The sequence below is a fragment of the Salvelinus sp. IW2-2015 genome, unplaced genomic scaffold, assembly GCF_002910315.2.
Source record: "Salvelinus sp. IW2-2015 unplaced genomic scaffold, ASM291031v2 Un_scaffold1283, whole genome shotgun sequence".
Taxonomy (NCBI): Eukaryota; Metazoa; Chordata; class Actinopteri; order Salmoniformes; family Salmonidae; genus Salvelinus; species Salvelinus sp. IW2-2015.
In genome coordinates, this window is record NW_019942817.1 from 189,786 (window position 1) to 200,991 (window position 11,206).

The window sequence follows — 11,206 nt, forward strand, 5'->3', positions numbered from 1 at the left end:
CTACAACAACAGCCCGTGACAAGACAACAGAAGATATAATCGTCGATGAACCCGAGATGGCTAATGCTAGCGCAAATAAGATAGAAGCAGCAAAAGAACCCTTATTTCGTGAGGTGATGAAGGAGGAAATGCGCGAGGCGCTCACAGGCTTACGAGAGGAACTTCGAGAAGATGTAAGAAAATAACTAAATGAGTTCAAGAAGGACATTAACCAGAAACTTGAAGAAAACAAATTAGAACTTCACAGCATATCTACAAGAATGGGGGACGCAGAACAGTGCATTGGGGAAACGGACACATGGAACTTCGCAGTCAAGGAAATACTTGAACAGTCACTGAAAAGCCAACACACACTACAGGCAAAAGTGACAGAACTCGAAGGTTTCTCACGTCGAAACAACATTAGACTTTATAACGTGGTAGAGGGCGCAGAAAAAGACTCTATGCCCAACTTCATGGAGGGTCTATTCAAGGACATACTTGAAGACGACATTGACCTGGGAATCGAGAGAGCACACCGAGCTCTGGCCTCAAAACCCCCCAGCGGCGCCCCACCAAGATCCATAGTAGTACGGTTCCTAAAATTCTTAGTCAAAGAGAAAGTCTTACATGCAACCTGGAAAAAGCCTGTTAGCTTCCAAGGCCAACGAGTGTTCTTTGATCATGACTACGCGGGAGAGATACTGAAAAGAAGGAAAGAATACACCCCCATTAAGAAAGCACTTAAAGAGAAGGGTATTCGCTTCCAAACACCATTCCCGGCAAAAATGCGGGTATTTCTGGACCGGGTATTTCTGGAAAATGGCCCGGTTACATACGAGCATGCAGACGAGGCGGCTGAGGACCTGAAGTCAAGGGGCTTTCCAGTGGAGTATACCGCCAGGAGAAAGGCGACATCACCAGCGGAAAGACTCGAGCAAGCTCTCCCATGGATCGTTGTCGACAAGCAGGGTCATGGAGAAAGAGGGAAACCATCTCGGCGAGAGGACGTTCACATCCGAGAGAGACTCAGGCATTTCCAACGGGAAGATGGAAGACAATGAATCGGATTTAACAGAATTAATAGTTACCGCGAGCTGTTAAGACTTTGGGTTGTTACGGTTGACATTGCAATAGGTAAAATATCTCCCCTATCTTACCCCAAAGCTGAACAAGGGTGAGTAGCCAAAAGTATGAGTTCTTTATGAACACACTAAGTAGCGTCACGTTAATAACATATATATTAGCTAAGGATTAATGACACATTGACAACGGGGCGACAGAAGGGCATATCAAGGGGAGGATTCATGATATGCACGCATGACCGATATAGTTTTCACTTGTAATTAACCGATGTGTATAAGCGACGAAATTGGCACCCTTATTATTTTCGGTTCCACCAGGTCAAGTTTGTGATTACGTCACGCATTTTTATATCTGAGCGAGGGGCCCATCCTGCGGACAGGCTCATCCCCTCAAACCCCAGAGGCAAGAGACAGTCCTCTGACATGGGAGTCCAAATACCAAAGTATTTTCCCACTTTGGTTTACTTTAATATCGTTCTTGATTTTTCGTTCATTTTTAGGCTCATGATAAGCAGGCAGAAATGGTGCACAGTTTTTTTAAATTTATATCGATGCATCATCGGGAATTTAAGGTCATAAGTCTCAATGTAAACGGACTGGGGAGTGCCATCAAGAGAAGTAAGGTAATAGCAAAGATGAAACGGGAGAGAGTTGACATACTATTCTTCGCACTTATCCACACCTGAACACGAGAAACTCAAGAAAACGGGATTCTTACAAAATGGGTAGAAGGGTGTGGCGAAATCCTGCACTTAAGTGCGCTGCCACTTTAAGAGCGCATGAGCAGTAGGAAGGAGGAGATAAAAGAGCTCGTTAAGCTCTATTGGAGAGGAGCTATTGATTGGCACGACAGTTTTTGTTGTGTGCTATGTTGCAGAGGTTTTTTTGTTTGTCTTCAGCGTATGTGGTTGTACAGTGTTTGGATCAATCCTCAGTGTGATCGCTCGACGACGTGGTTGTTCTCATTTGGGACCACGATGGTTATGGATCAAATGGATTAGTAGCAACATTTGTTGCGAAGCGTTCAACTACAACCCAACATACCATCGGACAGTCAGACCGGATACCTGCAACCTCAAGACCACAGCTAAGCCCTCTCTTGTTCCCTTTCTCTCTTTCTCTTCACGCTATGTTCCAGTGCTTTACACTGCAACCGACTCTATTTCCTAAGTACATTGAAGTTTCATTGGAGCTGGACTAGTGTGTATATGAACACCACACATTCATACCCTCTGCACTCCTTCCCAGGAAGAAAATACTAACTATTGCAAATCATCTGTGTGATGACTGGGTTCATTTGTTATTGTATGAAGTTGCTGTTTATTTGCTCTGCCATTATTGTTATATGAGGTATGTTTGGTGGGGTTACCAAGAATTGTGGAAGGACTGTGATGTGATGTGTGATCTATAGGCTGTGTATTCTTTTTCTCTCCGCTGGCTATCTGGTCAACAGGCTACACTCTAGGCAGTCTCTTCTGTTGATGTGTGTGGGTCTGGTAGTGGTACTCGCTGTTCTACTATTCTTTTCTTTCGGCAGGGTTAATACCTGCCTGGCGCCCGAACAAAATCTTCTTTACCTTTCTCTAATTAATACCGCTACAAGGGGAGTTGCAATCTTGATCCCAAATTCAGTTAATTTTGAGTTTATGTCAGAAATAAAAGACAAGGATTTATACTTGTTAAATGTAAACTGGATAACAAGGAAGTTACATTATTTAATGTATACGCACCCCCAGGGAGTGACATGGTCTTCTACAGGAAGGTGTTTGATTTAATTGCCACAGAAACCACTGGCACTCTTATCTGTGGAGGGGATTTTAACACAATTCTAAACTCAAAATTGGACAGCACAAATCAAAATAGGAAAATGAGTCTAGTTGCTAAAAAGATCAATAGGATACTGCAGGATCTAGGACTGCTCGATGTATGGCGTGACACCCACAAGGCCGATAAGGAATATACTTTTTACTCAGCCCGCCACACTGAATACTCCAGGTTAGACTATTTTTTTATGTACAGTGCAGATAGACACAGGCTTAAGGATTGTAGGATCGGGCAGAGCGACTTATCAGATCATAATGGAGTTTACCTTACTCTACACTTTGATAGCAAACCAATAAATACTATATGGAGACTTAATACACGCATGCTGAATGATCCAGCATTCAAAGATTCAAAAAAGACAGAATTGAACATCTATCTGGAGAATAACGATAACGGGGAAGTATCTCCTGCTACATTGTGGGATGCAGCTAAGGCGGTTATTAGAGGAAAGATCATAGCCACATCATCTCTCAAGAAAAAGATTAAAGCACAGAAACTGCTGAAATTACAGGAAACCCTAAGAAACTTAGAACGATCTCATAGTCAATACAAAGACCCTCTTATATTACGAGAGATTCAAAAGGTAAAACAGGAAGTTGACCAGATTTATAGGGAAAAAGTAGAGAAAAGGCTTAGGTTCCTGAAACAACGATATTATGAAGCTCAAAGGCAACCAAATTACTAGCATGGAGACTCAGGAAACAACAAGCACAGAAAACCATTTTCAAAATAAAATACCCCAAAACAAAGAAGATCACATGCAAATTAGATGAAATACAGAATGCATTTGAATCATATTACACAAATCTGTACAAGCAACCAGAGAAGGCAGATGCACAGACAATAGAGCATTTTTTGAACTCACTTGATCTCCCCTCAATTGGGACAGAGCAAAATGATAGACTAACTTCAGAAATATCCACAGAAGAAATTAATAAAGCAATATCTCAACTAAAAGTAAACAAGTCTCCAGGCCCTGATGGCTTCCCTTCAGAACGGTTCAAGACCTTCAGAGAACTACTAACACCTCTACTTAAGGCCCTGATGGCTTCCCTTCAGACGGTCAAGCCTTCAGAGAACAACTAACACTCTACTTAAGGTCCTGATGGCTTCCCTTCAGAATGGTTCAAGACCTTCAGAGAACAACTAACACCTCTACTTAAGGCCCTGTTGGCTTCCCTTCAGAATGGTTCAAGACCTTCAGAGACTACTAACACTCTACTTAAGGCCCTGATGGCTTCCTTCAGAAATGGTTCAAAATCTTCAGAGAACTACTAACACCTCTACTTAGGTCCTGATGGCTTCCCTTCAGAATGGTTCAAGACCTTCAGAGAACTACTAACACCTCTACTTAAGGCCCTGATGGCTTCCCTTCAGAACGGTTCAAGACCTTCAGAGAACAACTAACACCTCTACTTAAGGTCCTGATGGCTTCCCTTCAGAATGGTTCATGACCTTCAGAGAACAACTAACACCTCTACTTAAGGCCCTGATGGCTTCCCTTCAGAATGGTTCAAGACCTTCAGAGAACAACTAAACACTCTACTTAAGGTCCTGATGGCTTCCCTTCAGAATGGTTCAAGACCTTCAGAGAACTACTAACACCTCTACTTAAGGCCCGTTTTAACTGGACTCTACGGGAGGAGGGTCTCCCACCGTCATAGAGAGAGGCCATCATATGTGTAATCCCAAAAGAGGGTAAAGATAAGAAGGAATGCAGTTCATATAGACCTATCGCAATTCTTAACACAGATTATAAACTATATGCATCAATAATAGCCAAAWGAATGGAGAACATAATCCCAGAATTGATTGACGGAGATCAAACTGGTTTCATACAAAATAGGCAGACACAGGACAATATAAGGAGAACACTACATGTCATGGACCACATTACTCAGAATAAGACAAGTGCAATATTAATCAGTCTAGATGCAGAAAAAACATTTGATTCAGTGGGATGGGATTACCTATTTCAAGTTATGGAAAGATTTGGTTTCAAGCAAAAGAGGTGATACAGTGCATCAAAACACTGTATTCATGTCCGACCGCTAGAATAAAGATTCATGGACATTTGTAACAAACAATACGTTTAGAACGAGTGGCAAGACAAGGCGGTAATCTTTCACCCACGCTCTTCTCCTTGTACCTCGAACCATTAGCACAGGCAATAAGACGGGACCCGACCTTAGAGGGAATAACAATAAGAGGCAGTGAACATAAGATATGCATGTATGCTGATGACGTTCTCTTATTCCTTAAAGACCCAGGCTCAAGTCTACCTAGATTGATGGATGTTTAACAAACATTTGGAACATATTCAGGGTATGTGCTTAACGTACACAAGACCCAAGCCCTAGTATATAATTATACCCCACAGGAAGAGCTGAAGATCAGGTATAACTTCCACTGGACCTCTTCATCCATTAAATATCTTGGAGTATATCTACCAAAAGATACACCCAAACTTTATTGCATGAATTACAATCACATCAACAAGAAAATATATCATGACCTAGAGAGGTGGAATTCACTTCCCTTAGATTTTAGTCGTAGAATTGAAACAATCAAAATGAACATCCTGCCGAGGTTCCTGTATTTGTTCCAATCACTACCCATAGAAATCCCACCTAAACAGTTTAGGGATAAACGGATATCAAGGTTTATCTGGAACAGTAAGAGACCAAGAACTAGATATACAACATGACAATTACCAAACAACTGTGGGGGTATGGCCTTACCAAACCTAAAAGATTATTATGTGTCAGCCCAATTGAGACCTCTGGTGTGTTGGTGAAATTCAGAATATGAATCCAAATGGAAAGACATCGAGACTACTTTGACAGAGATACCCATACAGTCAGTTTTGGGAAATAAGGACATGGTAATAGAAATATACAATAGACAAAATCAGTGGATTAATTTCTCTCTGAAGACATGGTTTAGGGTAGTTAAGCAAAATCATTTAGACAGAGAGATCAAACTGCTGAGTTGGCCCGCATACGACCCCAGCTTCATCCCTGCAACTCAGGACAGCAGATTGAAACAATGGACGCAGAAAGGCATCGCATCATTCAGTACAATTATAAGGAATGGGGACCAAGATAACTTCCAGGACCTAAGTAAAGAACATAGCTTGGATAAACAAGATTTTTACAGATACCTACAAGTTCGACACTATTTCTTAAGGGAGATAAAAGTGACTGACCCTCGAGCACCTCCAAAATTAATCTAAGTATTCACTAACGCATACAACTTGGGGAGCAACAAAAAAACTATTTCAAATCTGTACTTGGGTATTCAATCCTCAAAGAAACATTCTACAAACTATATTAAAAAGAAATGGGAGGAGGAACTTAATGTTGAAATAACTGATGAAACATGGTTGAACATATTTGAGCAGTGGTGGGCCTGCAAGGCCTTCTCTGCTGGCCTAAACATCATCAGAATATATATATTTTTTTTAAATATATTTTCCCACAAATATGTATTAAATTATTCCCCAGAGTAAGAGTTATACTCTTCATTTCATAGCTTTCCTCTTGGTTGCACTGCTTCCAGCCCCAGGTTGAGATTTGGAGGGCTGGTCTTTATGTTAGATCTTTTATCCAATCATATTCAGCCATCATGTGTTGCCAGGGGTCTAAAATCTGCCCTCAGGCCTTCAGAATCAACAGTGCGGGCGCTTGTAGCTTATAGTGAATGGAAATTAAAATTTTGTGTCAACCAATCAGCTTTAGAGTTGGCTATTGTACGCCTGCTGGCTGGCTCCAGTGTTACACAGGCACTACGCCTGCTAGCTCAGTGCGTGCACGTCTTTTGATTGGATTACCAATATTGAGAGGCAGGTCCTATGGGCAGGTCTATGCAGATCTAGGAAACTGAATTTGATAAACGAATTAATTCGCGTTCTACTAAGCTGTTTTTTCAACCCACAATGGCGGAAGGAGGAGAAGATATCGATTTGGTCGAGGATATAATTATAACGCCATTCTCAAGACGAACTTTTCAAGAAAAGTTAGACATTGTAAGGAGAGGTCGCCCGACGCCACAAAGCCTGTCACAGGCGGGAAAGGGGTTTGTTCGCTCGCCACTTTCAAAGTTTCAACTACGAGCGCTGTCAATGGCTCACAGGCTCCGAGAAGCACTGCAAACTGTACTGCTGGGAATGCCTATTATTTGCAAGTGATCGATTTGGTGTTTGGAGCCACACTGGCTTTGCAAACTTGAGTTGTCTGTTAAACACTGTTTACCCAAAAATGTCAATTTGTCAATTTCAAGGTGACGCAACGCCTGGTTATACTGCGTTTCTGTCTAAATGTATAGTGTCTAGAGCCATGGCATCATAATGATGGTAATAAGAGGTGGATTAATTCGGGTGGGACTGTGTAGTACCTCACTGAAGGCCTAGGCCCCAGGCCCACGGCACGCCACTGTATTTGAGACTCAACAAATCTCCACCAACTCAAGGTCATGGAGAGAATTCTGTTGGAAGAATGTTCTACGTTTCTTCATAACACCTAAACTGAAAACCAAACAGACTGGCTCACTACACCCTTGTTGGAGAGAATGCGGTCTATTGAAGGCGGACCACTCTCATATCTTTTGGACTTGCCCCGCAATCGAAACTTACTGGGGAGAAATAAGATCTAACATTGGAAAAAATAATGGGATTTGACATAGAATAAACATTCATTTCTTTGTACATGGGTGAAATACCTGATAACTTACACAATAGAGAAAAGTACCTCTTGAAGGTCCTACTGGCAGCCAGTAAAAAGGCTGTCACTGGGAAATGGCTACAAAAAGACCCTACCCACAGTGACACAATGGATAGACATTGTAGAAGAAATACACCACATGGAGCGTATGACCTTTGCTTTAAGAACTCAACAGGAGAGAGTTCAAGAATACTGGGAAAAATGGGTTTCGTACTTGGAAAAGGTCTAATTCAAAGATGTCAATGTAACTAATATGATGATATGATGATGAAGGTATGAAGTGCTCTGTAACTGCCAGATATTTTTTGTTGTTCTTTTATTTTACTTTATTTGTATTTTCTTTGTGTTCCTACAATAAAAACAGAGTATAATTATTATTTTTTTAAACACATTTTGCCTAGTGGTGCGCTGTTGGGTTTTGGCCACGAGAGAAAAATGCTACCATTCTCACAATCATCCTAAATCTCATAAGAAATTAGGTGGTGTTTTTTGTCTTACAGTAACATATGCTATTATGTTCGGTTCTGTTATATAGAAAACTATCATTACGTGATTCAGTCTTGATTTAACTTTATTAAACAAGCATAATTCTCAATTCATCACAGAAATTTGCCAAAGTAGCCCGTTCTCTGGGCTATTAATTAATTAAACAAGTAAAGCAGAGACTCTGCGTAAATTAGAGAATCCCACACATGAGCAGAAGCTTTGGATTTAGCTGTTGGGAAAATGGTTCTGGAGAATTTGGATCTGCAGTCACTCTGCATTTTGAAACTTCTCTTAATGCTCTATCAAGGGCACAATCCCTGATTCTGTTTCATTTTTTCCCCAGCTATATGGCAGCCCTGCTTTTTGGTGGCTGGAGAAATGTAATCAGTGGGTATCATCACTCATTGAAATTACCACCAAACAGCTGTACATATTGCAGATTGCACCGTTAAAAAGTGATTTACACTTTTTTTTTTAAACATATCAAATGCACCAGTGATCACTTAGTCTGGTCCCAGATTTTTCTGTGCTTCATGTCAAGTCGTTGTCACTCATTGTCATGCCAAATATGGAGTTGACATGTAGTTGACATGATAGCACAAACAGATCTGTGACGAGGCTAGCTGTCAGTAACTTTGACTGAACATTGAGCCATGGAGGAACATCCTCCAAATCAGGATTCTTCCATTTAGAACCATTCACTCTCCATTCACTGCTATGGTGTGCCTGTCCAAAGTCAACTCTACGTTTGTGTGAACACCCATCCACCAAATCCTAGCAGTGCTCATTTACATTGAGTTATAAAAAGACTGACATTGTTCGGGCCATGCAACGTGACACCGGCGACCGTCGCACCACTTTGTAAAGATGAGCGTGTCAGGTGGGACTTGGGCAGTCAAAACTGGGGATGACGAGACCATGTGGCTATTCTTAGCTCTTTTGTTCAGCGTTGAGAGAAGAGTTGGGGCAGTACTATCACCTCCACTACCACCCTATACCCAGGCCACGGAGTCCAGACTGCCAGCCACCAAAGTAGTTCTCATTTGACGAGATGTGGAAGATCAAACGTAAGTGACGCCACCATTTTGTGGCATGCATGCATGCTCTTTCACATTGTCAAAATGAAAATAACAAAATGATGGCAAATGGCAAGTTGTTTTTCCTTACACACACAGTAGTGTTCAGCATGGCTGAGAGACATTTTCAACCAGTCAATTAATAGAACTTGGTCGAGCTCACACCTTAAACTCCTTTGCGTTATGATTTTGATTAGAGATTAAGAATATAAAATGCCACTGCACTAAATTCCTGATGTAAAACTTCTCTTACAGCCCCCATCACGTACGCTCTGGAAGCAAAGTACAGGCCCCATCTCGAGGTAATACTTTTAGGAACTGTTATGATCCAATCTAATTCACTGCCTAGCAGGGATTGATGTTCTATATTCCTACTGTGCAGGGTAACTAAGGACTAAGCTATGTGGACGAAAGCCATCGCAGCCTTGCAATTCCGAGTGTGTTTTCAAACATCTGGTCGGACAACAAGGCAGCGTCAAGAACAGCGTCATGTTCATTAGGCATCGAATGGAAGACAATGGACTGAAACAGGGAGGGATTACCTGGCCTTGTCCCCCCCAAAAAACGCTCATTAGGTTTCCATTGCAAAATTGTGTTAAAACATTTTCTGTTGTGTGCCCTCTTGAAACCTACCAAGGGTCCAGTTAAACAATGAACTCAATTAGAATTTAGTTCATTAACTAAAAATCCACCAGGAAAATCCCAAGATACTGTATGTTGTCATTATAAAAATAGAGGACTTTATATCTTTGCCATTATAGCGCATCTGTGACAGCATGGGCAGCGCCCGAGGCAACAATCCATAGGAATCCCACCCAGTTGACTACTTTGAATACGTTAAAGTGGCGCTACCCATGCCAAATCAGCCTTTTGGCCACTAGAGGCCTCTATCGTTCTCTATGGTGGAGAGTATATTAAAGGCATCAGCATGCTTCCAGGCCGAAACAGTTCGGAACAGTTTGTGCATATATTATGACCGCATTTTGTGACTAACCGTGCAAGTGTGCCAGCATACTCCCTTAAAAGACCTTCGGTTGAAAATGAGAAACAAGTTGCAATAATACTGTTTGTCCATTTTGAGATACCGTAGCCAGTATACACTTACTCAAAATAGCCCGAATTAATCTACGATAACTCAAGAAATCTGTCATTCATTTCGACATTTTTTGCAGAGGACATCTTAAGCGTGTAATTTTACGTCTAAGATGTTTGGTCCAGTATTTCTCAAGTGAAAAAAATGTGCATGAAAATTAGTCGTCTCTCATTGAATGACAACGACTATTGAAGAATCCCTTCGGTTAACCAATCACAGACGCAGAGTAGACTTCGGCTACCGACTTCGGCTTGCCTTGAGAAAACACTGTGTGCCCGAACAGCCAAAAAACCCAACAAAAAAAGTCCAAAACGAACATAAGAGTCACAAAATGTCGTCATAATATATGCACAAACTGAACTGTGTTGTGCTACAGCTTGAATTCAAAATGGATTAAATAGATTTTTTCTCTCACCCATCTACACACAATACCCCATGACAAATCACTCCCATAGAATTCTATGGTCACTCCCACTAAGGCCAACTTTGAATTGTTGATGGACCAGACTTACTTTGCGCTGTGTGCAATAACCTGGTGATGAGGTGACCTTAGAACTAATATATTTGTATGGTATTGGTCTGCATCTTTATGGGTAGGCCAATACGGGCCATAGTGTACGCATTTCCATTTATGAATTGAAGTTCTCATGCTATTCTTTGTAGTCTACTGGTATGCCCTAGACAAACGGCCTTCAAGGCCAATAACGTTTATACTCTATTCTATTTCTATTGTCCTGTCTGACCACATCCTGTCCGCCCAGACCTTGGTCCCCACAGACCCCATGTCCCTGTTCAACCTGAAGAGAGGTTCCCCCGAAGAGGAGTTCCCTAACCTAAAATACAACTACACGTGTATGGCGAGAATACTGACTCCAAAACTGTATACTCGCCAGTTCAACCGTGCCACCCAGAGCGGGGTCATCTTTGATGATGTCATACGCC

General features: G+C 41.6%; 1 protein-coding gene across 1 annotated transcript in view; it reads left to right on the forward strand.

The window, feature by feature from the left end:
* Positions 1-8,829: 8,829 nt before the first annotated feature.
* The window catches only part of zgc:172076, a 23,150-nt gene continuing 20,773 nt past the window's right edge, over positions 8,830-11,206 (forward strand). The window contains exons 1-3 of the mRNA XM_024137724.2: positions 8,830-9,162; positions 9,427-9,473; positions 11,026-11,206. The exon at positions 11,026-11,206 is cut by the window's right edge and continues 18 nt beyond it. Coding sequence (XP_023993492.1) covers positions 9,147-9,162; positions 9,427-9,473; positions 11,026-11,206 — 244 coding nt within the window. The 5' untranslated portion in view covers positions 8,830-9,146. The remainder of the gene's footprint in view (positions 9,163-9,426; positions 9,474-11,025) is intronic.